The sequence below is a fragment of the Lagenorhynchus albirostris genome, chromosome 1 (assembly GCF_949774975.1).
Source record: "Lagenorhynchus albirostris chromosome 1, mLagAlb1.1, whole genome shotgun sequence".
NCBI lineage: Eukaryota > Metazoa > Chordata > Mammalia > Artiodactyla > Delphinidae > Lagenorhynchus > Lagenorhynchus albirostris.
In genome coordinates this window covers 86,923,453-86,944,476 of record NC_083095.1, presented here as the reverse complement: position 1 = coordinate 86,944,476, position 21,024 = coordinate 86,923,453, and the positions used below count along the sequence as shown (strand labels likewise).

The window sequence follows — 21,024 nt, the reverse complement described above, 5'->3', positions numbered from 1 at the left end:
AAGTAATAATGAATAAAGTGCAAATGGAAGTGCAATCTAATTATCCTCAGGAAGGAGGATTCCTGATGAGGAATATGGGTAAAATGCTAATGCTTTCCACCCACCTGAGAATCAGTGTTCCTGGCATGCCATATCTGGAGTCTCTTTCCATCACAAATAATCCCACTGCCTTTTTTTTCTTCTGGAGACTAGTTCCTCCTCATCCCACCATTAGAAATAACACAACTGGAGCATAGCCAGTAGTCTTTACTAGGACAGAGGGAGTGAGGGGGGAAAGGGAGGATCCAGAGTAAGGAGAATGGGCCACTGTTAGAATGGCAGAGGTCCTGGGAGTCTTGAGTCATCTGCTGGGGATGGGAGTTAATGCTTGTTGGGGAGAGGCGGAGGGACGCGGATATCCTGGCCTCTCTCCAGACGCCGTTCACAGTCAATCAAATAGTTTACTCCATCGATGACCAGCTGCACCAGCTCCACCTGAAGGACACTAACCCTTGATCTCTGCTTCCCACAATCTGACTCTCTTCCGCACTGATTTGACTGCTCTGGGAACTCGTTTCCAATTTCCTCCCCACTCAACCTGAATTTCATTTCAGATTCTATTACATTCCTGAGGCTCACTCCCTGTCACATCTCAACCCCCACAGACCTATCCAGAATCCCTAAGGATCTCACCTCTGACTTGCCCAGTCGGTCCAAATTAGAGATGTCAATGATGCCGCCTGTGGCAGCTGTGTCCACTCCTCCAGTTCCACGTTTTTGGAGTCTTAGGTTCTCTAGGATCTTTGGGAAGCGGCTATCCTAGAGGGGAGATAGAGATTGGGGGGGCAGGGTCAACAGAGGCAGAGATTGGTCCGACCTGAAAGAGCCCTGAACCCACTCAGAGCTCTTCCCCTTGACTCTTTAGCTACACTATGTCTGCTCCTTTCCAAAATGCCCAATCCCTCCCACCCATACACAGCCACCTTCCTCCTTCACAACCCTCTAACTCCACAACTCCTTTACTTTGCTTAGCAGGGGCAGTTTGATGTGCACTCCTGCCCGAAGTCCAGTGCCTAGGTTAGATGGACAGGTCAAGATGTATCCCAAACGCTCATTCCACATGAACTCCCAGCCACGCTCCTGGATCAGCCGCTCCACCTGAGTGCAGAAAGGCTCTGTTAGTGAAAAGTCAGGGATATGCTAGCCTTCCCTTAGCTAGACCCACAGGAACTCTAGAAATATGTCTAGAAACAAAGACTTGGGATGTGAAAGAATGACACTGATTTTTTTTTTTTTGGTGGAAATGGCTCATTATCATGCATAAAAGATAATTTTGATGTTGCAAGCCCATAATGATGAGATTGTGCAAAAATATCCTGTGTGGAAGAAGAGAAACCTGAGGGAATGATGCATTAAGGATGATCTAGGGAGATGAACAGAGGTGGTAAACTGAACTGAGAAAAGATCGATTATTCAATGAGTTCTGCATGCATTGACATCTTTACTTTGCTAATGAGCCTAGAGCTTGGAAGTTTCTTTCAGCCAGAAAATGAGGTTGTAGGCTTTGCAACAGGAAGAGGCAAGGGAGCCTGTTAACTGTGGAAAGAGCACATGTGAGAAAGCAAGAGGAAGGTGAAACTGGAGCAGAAGAGCGGGATTCATAGTTGTGGAAGGTGGGGGAGGAGTGTGGGAAGCATGTTTTTGTTTCACGTAAACATCCTAATCATGAAGATGACTATTAGAGTTGAAGAGACTGGAGATCTGCCGGAGTTGATGGACATGAAGACCACTACCTAACCTGAGTAAGGGGACGCTGTTCCTAGTTCAGAAAGAACCATGGCACAGGGGGATATTGTATATGATGAACAAGGGGAAATTCTTCCATCTAGAATAGTAACAGCAGTTAACACTTAGGGAACACTTATTACGGGCCACGCACTTTACATGCATTATCTCACTTAAACCCCACAACTTAAAATGTAGGAAGTCTTACTCTCCCAATTTTACAGATGAGAATACTAAGGCATAGAATTTAATATGTTACCTATTACTTGCTAAAAATAACAGAAACTTCCCAGCCAAGATCTAAACGGAAGAGGAGCTCTCTCCCTTTACAAGTTCAAAATAGAACTGTATACATGAGAAAATACAATAAGGATTGGGTTTATGGGGATTTGTAATCTGGAATTGAATATGGAGACCTAATCCATATAGGACTGAGGATTCAGTTCAACTCCTCACACAGTGCAACGCATTTTAGAACTTAGGCCATTCCATCCTCCACCTTCCCTGGTTTCCCTCCTACTCTCAGCTTAAAATCTAGACATGCTACTTTAGCAAGAATGACAGAATCCAGAGTTAAGGCCTACCTTGGCTCCCAACTGGGTGGTTACATTAGAATCATGATCATACCAATCTCTCACTCCTTACATCCATCCAGGCTTAAACCTTTTCCTTATCTGCACATCCCACCATCCCACACCACACCCCCCAGGCACTGAGCCACCATCTCATTTACTCCTTCTTTGCATTATTTGGCAACTGCTTTATTTACTTCCTTAGACTCCTGACATTCTTTCTCTCTTCCTATTCTTAGGGTGACCACATATCCTGGTTTTCCCTGGACAGTTCTGATTTATACCTCTTGTCCTAGAGTGATTGGTGGTGATCCTTTTCACCATCAAAAGTATCCTGGGTTGGTTGATAAATTATATGGTCAATCTACCATTTTTCTTTTTCTTTTTTTTTTTGTGGTATGCGGGCCTCTCACTGTTGTGGCCTCTCCCATTGTGGAGCACAGGCTCCGGACGCGCAGGCTCAGTGGCCGTGGCTCACGGGCCCAGCCGCTCCGCGGCATGTGGGATCTTCCCGGACCGGGGCACGAACCCGTGTCCCCTGCATCGGCAGGCGGACTCTCAACCACCGCGCCACCAGGGAAGCCCCAATCTACCTATTTAAATTTGTTTTTTCCTCAAGTCCTCCCACCTAGTTCCCTTATACACTCTTCTCCGACCTCTTTGAGGCCTCGGCAGAATCTTTCAAACACTTTCTTCATGTTGCCACCCTTCTCCATGGAGATGACCCGTGTATGATCCTCCTCATTCACCCAGATCAAGAAGCTCTTCTCATTGTTGTGCCTGAAGGCAGGAGAGAGGGAGGGACAGGGATTAAGAGGCAGGGCAAGAATTGGGGGAGATAGAAAAAAAAGGGCACTTATAGGGGCAGGGGGTAAGCTAAGCCTCATACCAGATTCCACGAGCATCTGGCCAGTCTCGAGCCATTCCTGCTGCGGTCAATAATGGGGACACAGGTTTATCAAACAGGAAGTGGTCCTGGGGAGAGTAAAGGGACTTGGGTTAAGAATCCTCACAGTAGCCCCTGGGCTTCTTAGAGCCCATCTACCTCATCTGGCCCAGCCTCCCCTGACTCTTCTTTCCATCTGCCCCTCCCGCCCAGCTCGCTCTCAAAGCCCCTCACATCAATTAGCTGCTGCTGCTCAGCCTCTGTCATCTCACTGAGCCGATAGTAGCGTCCAGCCAGGTCACCCTTCAGGCCACTCAGTGCCTCCACCACAACACGCTCCACCTCTCGTCGCTCTGCCCGGGTGCAGGCTGGAGGCAGGCTGAGACCCCGGATACTTCGGCCAGTTCTGACTCTTGTGGACAATACATACCTCTCATCAAAGTAGCCAGAACGGATCTGGGGAATCAGAGAAATTAATGTAAGTCACAGAAACACAGTGGATGGGAGCTGAGGGCCTTTGGGAAGGAGAGACCTTAAGGACTAGAGGGGTCCTCATTGCCTGCACTGGAGGAAGCCCATTGGGCAAGCACTCCAACTGAAAGGGCATTGTAAACCCTCCCCCAAACCTGCCCACCTTGGGGGGTGGCCATTCTCATCCGCCCTCTCCTCTCTACAGAGGCTGCTCCTGAACATACAATTCTTTCCCCAGACAGACTAAAAGCTCAGCAGTATAATGACTATGAGTCAGGGTATAATTATGGTTGAAGGGACTGGAGAAACAGAATGTTGTATATAAGGCAATGCAAGTCAGAAGTGGAATATTTGACCTACCTTGCTGGCATCCAGGTCAGTGGTATGTTTCATCGTCTGGGGGTTATATCCATTGTGTCGCTCTTGGATCACAGGGTCAAACAGCTCAGCAAATACCTGAGGGGCAGTTCAGAGGAAGAGGGTGGTTACGGAGAGGGAATCCCTTCCCAAGGTTTAGTTGTGGATTGATTTCACTGGGTGAGAAAACATGAGTATGGATGGTCCAGTCTTAAGGGTAAGTGAGGTCTTTAGGGGAAAGGAGCTGGGATTACTGGGGAGATAAATTGGGTCACCAGGGGAACTCTGGGGGCCCCCTACCTCATAGGTCTCCTCATCACCAGCTACCATGCCCACAGTCTTGATGAAGGGGTGGCCAGGGTTGTCCACGCCAGTCTGGATACATTGATCTAGCGTCCAACCAGTGGGTGTGGTCTTGTCGCAGAGCCGGGCATAGACTGCTGGGGTCAGGTGACTGGCCATGCAGTTGTTGTGCTTTCGGAGGTCTGGGTACTCAGCACTAGGGAGGGGGTACCAGTAACCATGGAGGGAGGGCACAGGGGGCCTAGACCCAGTGCACTCAGCTGGGAGCATGTCTGGCTTTTTCCTTGGGAGGAGGGGAGGTTAGAGGGAGGCTAAACCTTGGTAATCTCATCAGGGACTTTCAGGATCTATTCTTTCCCAAGAGTTCTAGCTTCCTCTGGCTGGAGGCTCAATTCTCCCAGACCTGCTCAGTTCTTTCCTCCCATGGACACAACATTAGGGATGGGGGGAGGGGAAAGACTAAGGAGGGGAATTCAGGAAACGGGAGAGAACAGCAGGAAAAGGAGATGGAGGAGAGCGGAAAGGATAGTTCCTGGTCTCTCAATTAGGAATTTGGGCAGGGTAGGTGCAGCCAGAACTCACAAGGCCAGAGCTGGCCTTGGGGGTGGGAACTGCGGGCTCCAAGTCCTCAGGAATGCTTTCACCTTATGGTTTTGGCCTCCATCCCCACCCCCACTGAGGTTTTCAGACTGTCCAGCGCCTGTACTCCAGAGCCTTCGTGACTATAGCCCTTCTCTATTGCCCAGGTCCCCATCTCCATCCCCGTCAGCAACTACCCGTCCCCCACCCCCACCCTCACCCGGGCGCCTGAGACACTGATACCTCGGGGGATACAGCCTCCGTCGTTCGCCGGCGGCTCGAACAGGTTCCGAGCGGAGAAGAAACCCAGCGGCTAGAGACCCAGCTCCAGCCAAAGCCAGGAGTCTGAGCCCCGGGCGGGCAGACAGGAGACGAGAGAAGGGACCAGCCATGGCTTGAGGGTCTGGTTACGGAATCCCGGAGTAGGAGCTGGCTCAGGGCAGGAACCGGGAGGGAGGACGCAAACAGGCTGACTGAGAGCCGGAGGTGGGTGCGAGGCTGGAGCCGAAATGGAGGGAGGCTGGAGCGGGAGTGGAAACCGGTGCCGACCAGGCTGCAGGAGAGGCGCAATGAGCTAGCGGCGGTCGGGCGCAGGAGAGGGAAGCAGAGCTGCAGTCTCCAGGGGTGGGGCTCATGCAGGCCCCGCCTTCCCGCCTGCCACGGCCCTAGGTGTGCGGGGGCAGAGGGCAGGCACCACCCACCAGGTAGATTAGGAGGACTGGATATTCGCAGCCCTAGGCCGGGGAACGGGCCCACCTGAGATGAGGTCGCCCAGATTTCAGCACCAAGTAGAGGACAGCACCCAAGGGGACAGGAGAGACCCGAACACCCTTCCCCTAAGCCTCCCGGTTTAATAGGAAACCCGTTTCGTCGCCCTGTGGGTGTGAAAGCGTGACACTACCCAACCTCTTCTCGTTTTTTCGGCCTGCCTCAGCAACCTCTCCATCTTCCCAGGGGAGGCGGCCTCGGGGAACAGTGGAATAAACACAGATACCAGAGGAAGACAAAGAGAAAGCACACAGGCAGACGCTGAGAAAGACACCAGCTGCCTCAAGGTCACCTTTTCCTTAGAACCAGGAAGAGGACCAACGCTCCTCCCTGTCACACCTGTGCTCTCCTTATAAGGTTGTGGAAGGATTCCAGAGAGAAATCAGGGAAACAGAAACTCTTACCCCATCTGTGCTGTGTTGCCCGCCCCCACAGTGCCCCCAAGTCTGAAGCCCTGCTCTGTCCTTCCTCCACTTCTCATGATCCCCCACTTTTCCCCCTCCTCTGCCCTCCTCCCCATCTCCTACTTCACCTTTGATCTTTTACTTCTCAGAGTCTTTTCCAGGCTCCGACCAGTTTGCTGCTCACAGGACTCCCTCTGAGTATTCTCAGCAGGCTTGCCTACCTGTTGTTTGTGCTGGGCGTGGGGCTGGAGTTGGGCAAGGAATTATTATGCTTCCTTCTCCTCCTCTCCCTTCTCCCCGCTCTCTGTAGCTCCCAGTTCCTGAGCTGAAGGGGAGTGTAAGGTGACGTGAAGGGTGTGGCGAGATGACGAGGTGTAGGACGGAAACAGGCAGGCACAGGTCCCCAACCACCACATGTGTTTCCTCTCTTGGCTCCCTAATGCTGTTTAATCCAGACTGTAAGGAGGGGTGTCCAAGGGCATGGGGTCACCAAGGAATCTCTGCCTTCCACCTGGTCCCTTCTCCTCCTCCCTCCTCACAAGGTGCATATTCATATTTGAGAGGGCTTTGTTCCCATATCTCCAAGTGTGACTTGGGTATGACTTGACCTTTGTCCTGGCAGAAGGAGAATGAATGCTTGGAGCAGAAATAGAGATGTGGGCTTCAGTATGCAGGGTCAGTTAAGATGGGGTAGGCATGGTGGCATTAGCCCATTCTTTCAGGTATTGATGACAAAATATTGGCTCTCTGTGCACGGATGCCGAAACGAGATACAGAGACAGAGTTTTGGAGGAGAAAGAAATAGTAGCTTTATTCTTGGAGGGAACACAGCAGGCTAGCACCTCAAGAACTGTGCCCCCCTCCCTGTGGAATAGGGAGTGGTCTTCTAGTCAGGGCTCATGGTGGGGGGGGGTGGGGGGTAGGTGATAAGGATCAAGGCAGTGACTGGGCTTACATTCTTCTGATGGGTTGGTGGTGAGGTAAGTAGGAGTCAGCAACATCAACCTTCAGGTTCCAGCTGCTCTGGGGTCTGTGGGCAGCATACCCACCTGGAAGGGGTTTCAGTATCTGCAAGACAGCTCAAAGATATCTTTGTGTGTGTCTGTTGATGGGGAACCAGGACCTTACCCCAAGGCTGCACTAACTGTTTCTCTTGACTGTTTCTCTCTTGCCTTGCATCCTCTCACTTCCCTGATTAACAACTGCTTGAACCTGCCTATTGGAAGTAGGGAAAGGTCATGGAGGCTGAATGAAGGTTATTTCCTGTAATCAAAGACATGGGGGACACAGGAAGTCTTTGTGCCCAGGAGCCCCACAGGGCCCTGCTCAGTATCATTACCTTGGTGTACCCACAAGACAGCAAGATACTTGTTAATCTTAAGGGAGAGGATCTGAGAAAAAGAAATTCCCTTCAAGTTGTCCACTGGCCTCACTGATGAGACCCCACTCCATCCCTTTACTCTTATTTCATTCATTCCTCTCAGGCTTCCCTAGTGCTCCTTTTCCTTTCTTCCTCATTTGTGGGTAGCCTTAGTAGCCAATTACCTCTCTTCCAGGTCCATCAGTTCCTTCTTCTCCTGGTAAGAGAGCAATAATCAGAGAATAGATGGAGTTCTGCAGTTGTGTTACCTGAAAACTGGGTTCACCTTTTGGTGGGTGTCAAGCCAATAAACCCAACCAAGCCAAAGACCAGGAGAAGGAAGGATTTATTATTACTTGCCACAAGTAAGGAGAACACCAGGGATCTCTCCCAAAGCAGCATCTCCCCGAACAGCAAAATCTGGGAAGTCTTCAGCTAAGGATACATGCATATTCATGAAGGGGTGAAACTGAGCAGGACCCTATGGGGCTCAAAGATGAATTATTATGTATATCCTTTAAGAAATCAGGGCCCTGCCCCAAGACTGCACTGTTGTTTCTTGACTGCTCCTCCCTTGTTTCTGCATTCCCTCCCTTAAGATCATTAATTACTGAGACCTGTTCAAAGGCAAGCATTGTGGCCATACTTATATCACAAAATGGCTTAGGCCAAAATGGGTTCTCTTATATCAAGAAAGCCATTCCTGGTTCTCTTTCTCCAGTGACCCCCTAACCTATCTGCTTACACTAGGGACAAAATGGAGCAGGACGCTGTGGGTCCCTCCCAGGTACAAATCCCTTCTGTGTCCCTGTTTCTTGTTTGTAAGAAATAGGCTTCATTCAGCCTCCTTGACCTTTCCAGAGTTTCAAGGGCAGATTCAAACAGTTGCTAAGCAGGGAAGGGAAGGGATACAGAAACACAGGAGGGACAATCAAAAAACTATAGTGCAGCAATTAAAGCAGGATCTTGGTTCCTCCCAGAGGAATATTCATAACAATATCCTTGAGTTCTTCTGCAGGAACTAACCCCACCTCCCACATGGAAGATGGTAACTTCAGGCTGAATAACAGAGTTCTGGAGCACCGCCCTGTTACCTCACCACTAACCAATCAGAAGAAGGTCACATACTTGCAGCCCTCACCCCAAATTTTGCCTATAAAAACTTTTTCCCCCAAAACCATCAGGGAGTTAATGGGGTTTTTGAGAACAAGCCACCTGTTCTCCTTGCTCGACCCTGCAATAAACCTTTCTCTGCTCCAAACTCTGGCCTTTCTGTTTGTTTGGCCTCACTGTGCTTTGGGCACACAAACTTGCGTTGGGTAACAGAACTTGGAATAGTCTTGACCAGGGAAACCTGAGTGAGGATGCAAAGATAATAACAATACAAACATACACAAAATGCTTTCATATAATCAGTACCCTATGAGTTAGGGTTTTCTAGTCCCACTCTCTCACAGGTGAGAAAAGAGGGGCTGAGGGAAGTTCAATGACTTGTCCAAGGCTGCACAGCTATTAAAGGCAAGAGGGCAAGCAGAGTGTGGAGATAGGAATCCACTTGTTCAGTCTTCCAAGTCCATCCATCGTCTTGTCTCCTCCATAAGTAAGTCTCTTTTCCTTCCCTTAACTTTCTGATTTGTTTCTGTCTCTTTGTCTCTAGCCTCCCTTTCACTCCTCTAGTCCATTAACATTTGCAACGTACATTTATTGGATCTCTACGTCTATCATATCCCGTTTTATTTTACAAAACGAACAGAAGACTTGGTTTTGTCCTCATGGAGGTGCAATGGCACAGACTCTGCCTCTTCCTCTACATCTCGCTTCCCCCCACTTCTTCTCACTGGAAATTCTCTGTCTAGACCAAGCATCTGGACTGTGGCGACGCAGTTAGAAATCAGAAAATGAACAACAGGTTGCACTTCCTCCCCAGAACCACTAGAGGCCACCATCCTCCGCGCAGAAGCGCCGGCCAACGCAGCCTGACTCTGCTGCCGGTGCGCGCCCTCCGCTGATTGGTGGCGCCGAAGAGAAGTCGTGCTTTGATTGGGCCGCTGTCAGGTGTCGCTGCCGGCAGGTTCGGGTGCGCGAGCGCAGGGAGGCGGGTGAGTGAGGGCCGGGGGCGGTGGGGGAGTGGCTGGGGGCTGGGGGCGGTATCTGAGGGGGTGGACTGGGTAGAGTGGGCTCCTTCGGTGCCGAGGGCCCTGGTTAGGAGCGGCTGGGGGCAGCTCTAGAAAGAGACCCAGCGGAGAGGCCTCAATGTCAGCGAAGGGAGAGTGAGGCGAGGAAGGCGGGGGCGGGCAAAAGGCTAGAGGAGTCGGGATGGGAGGTGGTTTTCGTGACCCGGAGCTGAGTGAGGAGAGCGCAGAGGAGGGGGTCAGCGAGAGAAGAGATGGGCGTGTGAAGGCCTGCGTGAGGAAGAGGGGGTCCTGCTGAGCCAGGGGAGTCTGCCGGGGAGAGGGTCAGGGCGGGCAGGTCTGTGTGAGGAGGCGTGGGAGTGGAGTCAGACCGGAGGCTCGGCTGGAGGAAGGGGTTGTTGCAGAGGAGAGAGAAGGTGAGCCTGGAGGGAAGGCAGGTTGGGAAGGAGTGGCTCTCAGACAGTCTGTGCGGGGGAGCATTGAGGGTTCCATATAAATTTGTTACCAAGTGTGGTGACTCATCTGAGGGTTTGAAAGACTGTTTAAGGCTGGGGAGTCAATGAGCGACAGGATTAGTTGTATTGTTGATTGGATCGGTTGATCAGTGATGTAGGAGGGGGCAGTAGTTAGGGGAGTCAATGAAGAGTCCTTTTAGTAAGTTGGGGAAAGAAGGCAGTATGAGTGAGTTGATACCGAGAACAAGGGCATCAGCACAGTTCATCAGTGGCAGAATAAGGGTATGTATGAAGCATTAAAAACTGCATCAAGAAGGAGAGAAGGGGTCCACTGTTGAAGGAGATAGTGTTTATGGCCTGAGGAGTTTTAACTGTGTTGGAAGTATTCCCGCCTGACCCTGTACTGACCTTTCTCTTTCATCACTGATGGAGCCCTCCATCAAGTGCAGAAGTGCATGGTGGTTAAAGAAATTAGAGGATTAGGAAAGCAGCCCTAAATTCTAAGGGATAAAAAAGTTACACAGTTTACCCTCCCTTCAGTCCCTTCTCTAGATCTGATTTAACATAGATGTTCCTGAGAAGATTGCCCACCTGCCCCTCCCTCTCTCCTTACCTATTATACTGTCTTCCTGCTTCCTCCCCTCCCCTCGCTCCCTTCCACACTAATTCAGGCCCCAGTAAGACTGCCCTTTAGCCTACTGTAGAGTCTGAAGTTTAGAGTCTGAAGTTTTCTTTTGCAACAAAGTATTAGGGGAGAGGGGGAAGGGGAGAAGAGCACAGAAAACAGGGCAATGGCTCTTGGAACACCACATTAAATCCCAGCTTCTCGCAGAGGTACATCTAAATAAATCCTGGCTTATTTCATAGCTATTTCTGTCAGGCTTCTATTTCTGCTTTGTTAACTATGAATTTAGACCTTTCATCTCTCTTCAGCTCCATATTTGTGAACAGATTCTCCTTTGCCATTCAATTATCATCTCCTGTTATAGAGTTATAATAGAATTTCAAGAATGTGGCAGTGTACATTCAGTAGAAAACCAGAAAAGACCTAGTGGAAGAAAGTGTGGAGGGTTAGGAATCTTAGAGAAAGCTCCTGCTTCAGAGAAAGGATAAAACGTGCAACAAAATTCTGCTTGCTTAAACTATACAGGGACCTTGGGAATGTCACAAGTCATGGAAATTGGGTCAGGTCACGAAAAAGGATTTCAAAGAAACAGGCTACAATCAGGAGGAGTGTGTATGTATAAGACCTGCAGTGTACAGCTGAAAACGTTAAGCCTAAGGAGAATGTTGTGCCCTCACGGTGGTTGAGCAACAGAGAAAAGCAGATGGTGAAGACTAGAAAGGTCAAGATCTATATAAAGATTAGCTATAACTTTCTAATCGAAGCTGCAAACTCACTTGTAATGGAAGGGTTTAAAATAAAAATACGGAAAGTAAATATTGAAGACTAAAAACCTATAAGACTAAATTACTCCATTTACTTAAGGAGTTTGTGGCTTTCATTAGAGCCATTGGTCAGTATTTCTGAGAACTTTTGCAGAATGTAGAAAATTGCAGATGTGACTCAATTTCATTTTTGGAAAAAAATAACAGATACCCGTATCCCCACAATTTAGTATTAACAGATGTTAACCATTTGTATATTTACTTCAGAGTTTTCTTAATTGAAATAAACATTATAGGTAAGGTTGTGAGGTTCCATTTGAATCCTTCTCAGTTTTCCCCTCTGCTCAGAGGTAACCACTATCATGAATTTGATGTCTTTCTTTCCCGTCTGTTTTTATACTTCTAATTATGTATACAGCCATAAACATATGTAGTATTTTTTATTTGTACAAGTGGAATTGTCCTGCATGTATATTTCTGCAGTTTGCATTTGGAAGCTGTCCATGTTATATATAGCTTTGATTCATTTTTTAAAAATGGAAATATAGTTAATTTACAATGTGTTAGTTTCAGGTGTATAGCAAAATGATTCATATATATATATACATATATATATATATATACACAAGGTATTGAGTATATTTCCCTGTGCTATACAGTTGGTCCTTGTTGTTTACCAATTTTATATATAGTAGTATGTATATGTTAATCCCAAGAGCCTAATTTATCCCCCTGATTCATTTTTAATAATTGCTGTTAGTCAACCATTTGTAAACACAACATTATATTTATCCATTCTTCTACTTGTGGCATCTGAGTTGTTCTCGGTTTTTGCCATTACCAGCAGTAAGGTTATGAACATCCCTGCAAATGTCTTTTTATGTGGGAGAGTTTCTCTACAGCGGAGTTTCTCAACCTTGGCACCACTCACATTTTGGACTGGACAATTCTTTGCTGTGGGGGTATATCCTATGCATTTTAGAATGTTGAGCAGCATCCTTGGCCTCTACTCACTAGATGCCAATAGCATCTCCCCAGTTGTGACAACCAAAAGTGTCTCCTGACAAATGTCCTTTGCACAGTATAATCACAGTTGGTTAAGAACCACTGCTGCAGGTGTATGTATGCAGAAGGGGAACTGCCAGGTTGTTCTGACTTAATTTTAAGTCTTAAGATATTCTCACTGATAATGGCTCTAGGCAGGATTTTTTTTCCATTGTAGCTTCTGGTATGAAGGACCTTGGGCTAGACCAGCCTTGTGTCTGTTGTACCCTAAGATGGTAGAGAGAAAATTGAAATTTCAGTTTGAGAATGGGTTGGAGCCTGTTGTATGGATGCCTGTATCCTCAACTTCCCAACTAGCACTAGACCTCTTTCCTTGAACAGATTTTCTGGAACTGAGCATCTCTCTTTTAAGGTAAAGCAGGTGAAGGAGAGACGGGGCATAGGGGATTTTAATGTTCTGATTTAATGTTTAGAACATAGGGTGCCCTCAGTCAATGCTTTTTTGAGTTAATCCTTGGTAGGAATGAAGATAGGGGTTAAGAGCAAAGGCAAATGAACTCTCTTATTCCTCTGCTCTTGAATTAAATCACTGAGTTCAACACTACTGTGGGGAAGTGGAGAAGGGCCAGGAACATTTTGGAATGAGTCCAAAGTTGAAATGTCACTCTGACCTTCTCTTCTGGTAGGAATCAACAGTAGCCTTCCATGAGGAACTGCCTTTCCCATTTGCTGCTGGAGTTAACGGTTTTTCCTGCTGGCAGAATCAGGGACATGCCAGCACTGTAAGGGTTAATCTACTGATCCTCTTACCAGTCTCATGGTTGGGGGTGGGGTGAGCAGGGAGGAAAAGGGAGACCTCGATTTTCTCTTAGGGATCTTTAGTCATCTCAAGTCATAGCCCACATGCCTCCTTTCCTGTTGATCCTTCTCACCATAGCTTTGTTTCCTGTTTCCCCTAGTCCGCTTGTAGTTCCCTCTTATTTTCTCATTCCCCATCCCCCATCCCCCATCCCCATGCACTGCCATGGGGCTTGGATTCTGAACTAACAGGGATACATACCCTCCACTGCAGAGCGGGATGAGTGGGTGCTCCGGCGGGGATGTGGTCATTGCCGGCCAGTGAGGGCGAGAGCGCCACAGCCCACTTCTTCCTTGGAGCTGGAGATGAGGGGCTGGGCACCCGTGGAATAGGCATGAGGACAGAAGAGAGTGACAGCGAGCTCCTTGAGGATGAGGAGGATGAAGTGGTAAGACCAGGGAAAATGATGTAACTTGGTTCTGGGACCCCTGTCATAGTTGAGATTCCATAGGATGGAGACACCTCTCCCCATTCTTCCCAAATGTATAGACTCCCTGTCATAAACAGGCCCTATTCTGATTAAGGGGAAGGGCAGTGGAGATTGGTTAGATTGCCTCTCTTTGAAGCCCCTACCCTTATGCCCTCGTCCTGTTGTCTCATTATTATTGGTTCTCCTACTCTTCTGCCCGAGTACACATTTCCTACTGTGGCAGTAGGAATACCTGCAGGTACCCCAATCTAGGCCTAAGTTAGGAGATAACCTTAACCTCATAGGTCCAAAGTCCTGGCAAGAAACTCTGTGCCCTAAGGAGATGAAACAGTGTGTTCCCTGATAGGGATGGTTTAGGTGGGAAGTACCTGACAGCACTTCCTCTCTGTAGCCTCCTGAACCTCAGATCATCGTTGGCATCTGTGCCATGACCAAGAAATCCAAGTCCAAGCCAATGACCCAAATCCTAGAGCGACTCTGCAGATTTGACTACCTGACTGTTATCATCCTGGGAGAAGATGTGATCCTTAATGAACCTGTGGAAAACTGGCCATCCTGCCACTGCCTCATCTCTTTCCACTCCAAAGGTTGGTGTGTGTGAAGGAAAATGAGAAGGAATGGTGTTGGGAATGCTGGACTGGGAAATGAGGCTCTTACTGTCAAATAGTAAAGAGGCCATCAGCTCTTCCCAACACACTAGGGAACAGTGCAAAGGGGTTTGTTCTCCCTACATCTTGGAGGAGTTGCCGGTGGTAGTTTAAAGCCCATATTTGAACCTCAGGACAGCTCTAAGATTCTTAGGTCTCTGACAGAATTGGTCTTTGGAAGGACCCTAAAAATAATTTCTGTTTTACTTTTTTCTGATGGATATTCTAGACTTGGGAAGTTGGGCAGGAGGATGAGTGCTGGGTTGGATGGGTAGTGGAGCTCAGTGGCAACTAATAGCTTTAATATGTTTATTTCTCTTGCTGTTTTCTCACTGTCTCTTTCACTTTCTTCCTTTGGTCTCTCTATTTCCTTTCTCCATCCCAGGCTTTCCTCTGGACAAAGCTGTTGCTTACTCCAAACTTCGAAACCCTTTTCTTATCAATGACCTGGCTATGCAGTATTACATCCAGGATAGGTATAGCTTTCTGTTGACTGGTGGGATGGGTGGCCCTGAGATCATGCCTGTTTAGAGAACCCACTCTGGGAGGGGCAGAGTCAAAGAAACATGCTTAATTTTTGTACCATACCCTGTTGAGTTCTGTACACGGGTGTCTCCCAATTCCTGAATGAATGAAATCCCTAGCCTCTCCCCTGGTCACCATCCCCCACCTCTCCCAGCTAATTTATTCGGGGGTGACAGGAGGGAGGTGTACCGGATCCTGCAGGAGGAGGGTATTGATCTGCCTCGATATGCTGTGCTCAACCGTGACCCTGCCCGGCCTGAGGGTGAGTACCTGGCCTTGTCCAGTCCTGCCCTGCTTTCTACGACTTAGCCCAGTTCTCCTTCCTCTAGACGTCTCCTATGTACCACCCGGCTCAGTGAGGCTTTGGTTACTGGATTATGGGTAGAGCTAGAGCCATGGGTCTTTGGACAGAACCTTGGACCTCTTATATAGATATTAATTACCATATCTATTATTAAGATATGGTCATAGCAATTTGAGGGTTATGGAGATTACAACTCGGAGAAGTGGGAGTTGGAAGTATTCTTAGGCCCTAGGAATGACCACACGCCTACCTTTCAGAGTGCAACCTGATTGAGGGTGAAGATCAGGTGGAGGTAAATGGAGCCGTCTTTCCCAAGCCCTTTGTGGAGAAGCCAGTGAGTGCAGAGGACCACAATGTTTACATCTACTACCCCAGCTCAGCCGGAGGAGGAAGCCAGCGCCTCTTTCGTAAGGTGTGGGAGACATTTGGGCATTTGAGGAGGCAGAGAAGTAGAAGGGCGAGAATGAGGTTGTGGGGAGGGAAGCTGGAGGATTTGGGGACAAGTTAGAGGCAACTTTTTTTTTTCCTTCCTTTTTCTCCTGAAGATTGGCAGCCGGAGCAGCGTTTACTCTCCTGAGAGCAGCGTCCGGAAGACAGGGTCATACATCTATGAGGAGTTTATGCCAACAGATGGCACAGATGTCAAGGTTATGGTGGATACAGGGATTTAAGAGGTTATAAATGTCTGGGTGGGGTGGGGTGCTTGGGAAGCAAGTGGAAGTGTATGGAAGTGGTCGTAGAAAATAAAGTATGAATGTGATGGGCTTTCATATGCAGGTGAAGGTAAGAAGTGGGGGAAGTAGGAATTTACATTGTTACTATCAGAGCAAGGGCAAGAGTGACATGGAAAATGGAATACTGTTGATAAGTTATTTCTTAGTAAGGACTAGGCAATAGTTTTGGAGTTCTGTGGAGAAACCTTCATAATGATACTAAAGTAGAGCTCAGTAAGAAAAATGTCAGTCTCCTTGTTCATAAAACTTGGGGATTTGTTAGTTTTGTTTTTGTTTTTGTTTACTGTGAAACTAGTCTACAGACATAGTGCTCATATTGTCTTCTCATATGCAGGGTGAGCTGTGGGCATACTCAGTGATGCTATGTACCTGCAGGTGTATACAGTGGGGCCAGACTATGCCCATGCTGAAGCCAGAAAATCTCCAGCTTTGGATGGGAAGGTCGAAAGAGACAGTGAGGGGAAAGAAATTCGATATCCAGTCATGCTGACTGCCATGGAAAAGCTGGTGGCCAGGAAAGTCTGCGTAGCTTTTAAGGTGGAAGAAGTCCCCTTGGCGGCGAAGGGGAGGGTGTGTGTGCTGGGGGCGGGTGGGAGGGATGCAGGAGAGGGGCTGTGGAATGAGGGGGGTGCTGAGAAGGAAGAGTGGCTCTCTTGTTCTCATCTTGCTTTTATCGCCTGCAGCAAACGGTCTGTGGTTTTGACCTCCTTCGTGCCAACGGTCACTCCTTTGTGTGTGATGTCAATGGCTTCAGTTTCGTCAAGAATTCGATGAAATACTATGATGACTGTGCCAAGATTCTGGGGTAAGGGGCACAGTGGTCTGAGCTGGGGAGAATGGGCTTAAAGAAGAGAATTGGAAAGTTTTTACTGTATAGGCATGCCTCGTTTTATTGAGCTTTGTGGATACTGTGTTTTCTTTACATATTGAAGGTTTGTGGCAACCTTGTGTCGAGCAAATCTGTTGGCGCCATTTTTCCAACAGCATTTGCTTACTTCGTGTCTCTGTGTGACATTTTGGTAATTCTCACAATATTTCAAATTTTTCACTATCATATTTGTCATAGTGATCTGTGATCAGTGATCTTTGATGTTACTATTGCAAAAAGATTACAACTTGCTGAAGGCTCAGATGATGGTTAGCATTTTTTTTTAGTAAATTTATTTATTTATTTTTGGGTGTGTTGGGTCTTCGTTGCTCTGTGCGCAGGCTTTCTCTAGTTGCGGCGAGCAGGGGCTACTCTTCGTTGTGGTGTACAGGCTTCTCACTGTGGTGGCTTCTCTTGCTTCAGAGCACGGTCTCTAGGCGCGCGGGATTCAGTAGCTGTGGCACGCAGGCTCAGTCGTTGTGGCTCACAGGCTCTAGAGCACAGGCTCAGTAGTTGTGGCTCATGGGCTTAGTTGCTCCACAACACGTGGGATCTTCCCAGGCCAGGGATCGAACCCGTGTCCCCTGCATTGGCAGGTGGATTCTTAACCACTGCTCCACCAGGGAATCCCGATGGTTAGCATTTTTTAGCAATAAAGTATTTTTTAATTAAGATATGTACATTTTTTTAGACCTAATGCTATTGCATACTTAATATACTACAGTATACTGTAAACATAACTTTCATATGCACTGCAAAACTAAAAAAACTCATGTGACTCACTGTATTGTGATATTCACTTTATTGTGGTGGTCTGGAAGTGAACTCACAATATCTCCGAGGTATGCCTGTATTTTAAATATCGTAAAAATGGTTTAAAAGTGAAAAAGGTGGGAATGTCCTGGCGGTCCAGTGGTTGGGACTCCAAGCTTCCCCTGCAGGGGGCATGGGTTCAATCCTTGGTCAGGGAACTAAGATCCTACAAGCCATACAGTGCAGCCAAAAAATAAAAAAGAATATAGGGCTTCTCTGGTGGAGCAGTGGTTAAGAATCCGCCTGCCAGTGCAGGGGACACGGGTTTGATCCCTGGTCTGGAAGATCCCACATGACACGGAGCAACTAAGCCCGAGCGCCACAACTACTGAGCCTGCGCTCTAGAGCCCACGAGCCACAACTACTGAAGCCTCAGTGCCTAGAGCCCATGCTCTGCAACAAGAGAAGCCACTGCAATGAAAACCCATGTACTGCAAGGAAGAGTAGCCCCCACTCACCGCAGCTAGAGAAAGCCCGCGTGCAACAACGAAGACCCAACGCAGCCAAAAATAAAATAAATTAATTTAAAAAAAAAGAATATAGTTAAAGCCCCTACATACCCCTTACTAATTATATCCCCTTCCCTCCCACCGCCCAGGGGTAACCAGTCCTTTATTTGGTCATTCCCATTTATATATATGCATATTTTTATTACATATATGGGGTGGCTTTTGCATATTTTTAGATTTTATATTAATGTATTTTTCAACTACTTGTTAGTTTTTGTGAGCTTCATTCATATATGTAGTTCTGACTCATTCATTTTCACATGGCTTCTTTGCATTTCTCCTTCTAGGAACACCATAATGCGGGAGCTTGCCCCGCAGTTCCAGATCCCATGGTCCATCCCCACAGAAGCTGAGGACATTCCCATTGTCCCTACCACATCTGGCACTATGTGAGCAAAAGTAAAAGTTAAAAATCTGGAGTAACCTACTTAAGGCATCTGTGTCAGACCAGTGGTTACTTCCTGACCCTGTGCCATCTGACTGGTGGAGCCTACCTTTATTCCTAATCTCAGATAGTTTTTCCTCTGTTCTTTGACCCATCGGGTAGGATGAAATGGGAGGCGGTGTGGGGTGGGACTGGGGAGAGGCTCTAACAACATTCCCTATCTTAGGATGGAACTTCGTTGCGTCATTGCAATTATCCGTCACGGGGATCGTACCCCCAAGCAGAAGATGAAGATGGAAGTGACACACCCAAGGTGGGCAGAGTATCCTAATCTAGACAAATAGGTTTTTGTGAGGGAAATGGGGAGGGGTACCTCCCAGAGGCTCTTGTCTGTCTCAGCCCGTACTGAAGCTTCTCCTTATTTCTTCAGGTTTTTTAGTCTATTTGAAAAACATGGTGGCTACAAGACAGGGAAATTAAAACTGAAGCGGCCTGAGCAGCTACAGGTAAGGTGATGAATCTGGCTGGGAGGAGCAGTGCTACAGAAAGATAGAGGGTATGGGATTGGGGGCCTCAGTGAGAGACCAGGATGAAAGCCTAACCAGCCAGGACTTGGCCTCCTGCACAGATACCCTGTTGTTTCCTCCAGGAGGTGCTGGACATCACAAGGCTGCTATTGGCTGAACTGGAAAAAGAACCAGGTGGTGAGATTGAGGAGAAGACTGGGAAACTGGAGCAGCTGAAATCTGTGCTGGAGATGTGAGAAAGGGAATAGGAAAGGGGGGCCACTAGCAGTGAGAATTGGGTGCTGGGGTAGAAAGTAAACTGTGAGTTTATCCTGCAGGTATGGTCACTTCTCAGGCATCAACCGGAAGGTGCAGTTAACTTACTACCCTCATGGAGTAAAAGCTTCTAATGAGGGGCAAGGTAAAATGTAATACCCCCTTCCCATTACCACTCACATCTTTTATTCTTGAACCCTTAGATGACCTCTATCCCAAATTACCTTTCCGGGCTCCTCAGAAGACCTAACATTTAGATGTCCCCACTATTTTCCTTAGATCTAGACCTGTTCACTGCCCCTTATTCCCGCAGATCCACAGGGGGAGGCTCTGGCCCCATCCCTATTGCTGGTACTGAAGTGGGGTGGAGAACTGACCCCTGCTGGCCGTGTTCAGGCTGAGGAGCTGGGGCGAGCTTTCCGCTGCATGTACCCTGGAGGACAGGGTGAGTGTTTTGTAAATACCTAGCAGGGCTGAGATAAGATGATTAGAGAATAAGTTGGGGAAACAAGGGACAGAGACAATAGGGAAGTTAAAGGGGAAATGAGCATTCTTGGGTATTTATAGCCATCCATTCCTGGTCTTCCCCTTTGCCCCCAGGTGACTATGCTGGCTTCCCCGGGTGTGGGCTGCTTCGCCTCCATAGCACCTTCCGCCACGATCTCAAGATTTACGCCTCTGATGAGGGCCGTGTCCAGATGACTGCTGCAGCCTTTGCCAAGGTGCACACTACAGTTCACCCACAGTTCCAGCTTCCATTAGGTAGAGAAGCAGAGTTTGGAGAACTAGTTGGAAATTTCAGAGTGTTTGTGTGCCAACTCAGAGAAGTTTCTGCTTGTGTCTGACTGCATTCTTTTTGTTTTTAATTGGGGTATAGTTGCTTTACAATGTTGTGTTAGTTTCTCCTGTACAGCAAAGTGAATCAGCTGTATGTACTGACTGCGTTCTATACTACTGAGAATAATTAGTGGGGTGGGCCCCTTGACCTATACCCCAACTCCCAAGCCAGCTCTCGTTGGATCTCTGGGACCGTCGAGGCCTAGGGGAACTAGACTGGAAGGAAAACTAATAGATTCTGTGCTTCCCCTCTAGGGCCTTCTAGCTCTAGAAGGGGAGCTGACACCCATTTTGGTACAAATGGTGAAGAGTGCCAACATGAACGGGCTCTTGGACAGTGATGGCGATTCCCTGAGCAGCTGCCAGCACCGGGTGAAGGCTCGGCTGCACCACATTTTGCAGCAGGATGCACCCTTTGCCCCTGAGGATTATGATCAGGTCAGGCTCTCCTAGACTTTGTGCCCAACACAACCCAATCCCCAAATCCTAGAATTCTAAATAATAGTGATCAGTGATGGTACTTACTGTGTGCCAGGCACTGTTTTATGTGCTCTCCATGTATTGTGTCATTTAATCTTTACCCTTTGAGATAAGTATGGGTCCACAATCTGTCATCCACAGTTTTGGAAATGAAAAAGATTTTTATAACTTTGCCACCAAGATTCGTTTGACAGCAAAACCCGACATGGTAAGACTCTTTCTAATCCCCATTTATCCCATCTAGTGTAAATAGTCATACATTTTGCTACAGAAATAGAAAAGTGTTTGGTTATGTCCTAGGCCCTGCTGGAGGTATTATCTAACATGTGGCATATGCACCGTATTAACTTCTTAAAGTCCCAAGAATTCTCAATTCCAAAACACAGCTGATCCCAAGGATTTTGAA

At 47.8% G+C, this 21,024-nt stretch overlaps 2 protein-coding genes across 7 annotated transcripts in view; one reads left to right on the top strand and one right to left on the bottom strand.

Moving 5' to 3' along the window:
- Window positions 1-230: 230 nt before the first annotated feature.
- On the bottom strand, window positions 231-6,425 carry CKMT1A (creatine kinase, mitochondrial 1A). 6 transcript variants are annotated; one of them, XM_060148967.1, is made up of 10 exons: window positions 6,326-6,425; window positions 5,176-5,485; window positions 4,351-4,549; window positions 4,054-4,149; window positions 3,457-3,678; window positions 3,226-3,311; window positions 2,993-3,116; window positions 1,003-1,137; window positions 673-798; window positions 231-474 (listed from the first exon to the last, which is right to left on the bottom strand). In XM_060148967.1, the coding sequence occupies exons 2-10, from the start codon at window positions 5,322-5,324 to the stop codon at window positions 361-363; spliced, it is 1,251 nt and encodes a 416-aa protein (XP_060004950.1). In that variant the 5' UTR covers window positions 5,325-5,485; window positions 6,326-6,425; the 3' UTR covers window positions 231-360. The 6 variants fall into 6 exon arrangements, with proteins under 6 accessions (XP_060004950.1, XP_060004940.1, XP_060004961.1 ...); XM_060148957.1 differs by having other exon boundaries at window positions 6,233-6,419; XM_060148978.1 differs by having other exon boundaries at window positions 3,086-3,116; window positions 6,233-6,419.
- Window positions 6,426-9,993: 3,568 nt separating this feature from the next.
- The window catches only part of PPIP5K1 (diphosphoinositol pentakisphosphate kinase 1), a 49,830-nt gene continuing 38,799 nt past the window's right edge, over window positions 9,994-21,024 (top strand). Inside the window, exons 1-18 of the mRNA XM_060148944.1 lie at window positions 9,994-10,012; window positions 13,132-13,227; window positions 13,518-13,692; window positions 14,126-14,321; window positions 14,767-14,857; window positions 15,083-15,168; window positions 15,468-15,622; window positions 15,756-15,857; window positions 16,320-16,481; window positions 16,628-16,749; window positions 18,422-18,523; window positions 18,746-18,832; window positions 18,950-19,025; window positions 19,169-19,278; window positions 19,364-19,446; window positions 19,615-19,746; window positions 19,902-20,023; window positions 20,394-20,576. Coding sequence (XP_060004927.1) covers window positions 13,546-13,692; window positions 14,126-14,321; window positions 14,767-14,857; window positions 15,083-15,168; window positions 15,468-15,622; window positions 15,756-15,857; window positions 16,320-16,481; window positions 16,628-16,749; window positions 18,422-18,523; window positions 18,746-18,832; window positions 18,950-19,025; window positions 19,169-19,278; window positions 19,364-19,446; window positions 19,615-19,746; window positions 19,902-20,023; window positions 20,394-20,576 — 1,956 coding nt within the window. The 5' untranslated portion in view covers window positions 9,994-10,012; window positions 13,132-13,227; window positions 13,518-13,545. The remainder of the gene's footprint in view (window positions 10,013-13,131; window positions 13,228-13,517; window positions 13,693-14,125; window positions 14,322-14,766; window positions 14,858-15,082; window positions 15,169-15,467; window positions 15,623-15,755; window positions 15,858-16,319; window positions 16,482-16,627; window positions 16,750-18,421; window positions 18,524-18,745; window positions 18,833-18,949; window positions 19,026-19,168; window positions 19,279-19,363; window positions 19,447-19,614; window positions 19,747-19,901; window positions 20,024-20,393; window positions 20,577-21,024) is intronic.

Excerpts from the sequence above, each read along its gene's own strand:
- CKMT1A (XM_060148967.1), bottom strand. The coding sequence starts at position 5,324 with ATGGCTGGTCCCTTCTCTCGTCTCCTGTCTGCCCGCCCGGGGCTCAGA. Across the intron at positions 1,138-2,992 it reads TCTGCCGAGGCCTCAAAGAG|GTGGAGCGGCTGATCCAGGA; the intron begins GTCGGAGAAGAG and ends TTCTGCACTCAG. Across the intron at positions 475-672 it reads ACCGACTGGGCAAGTCAGAG|GTGGAGCTGGTGCAGCTGGT; the intron begins GTGAGATCCTTA and ends AGTGTCCTTCAG.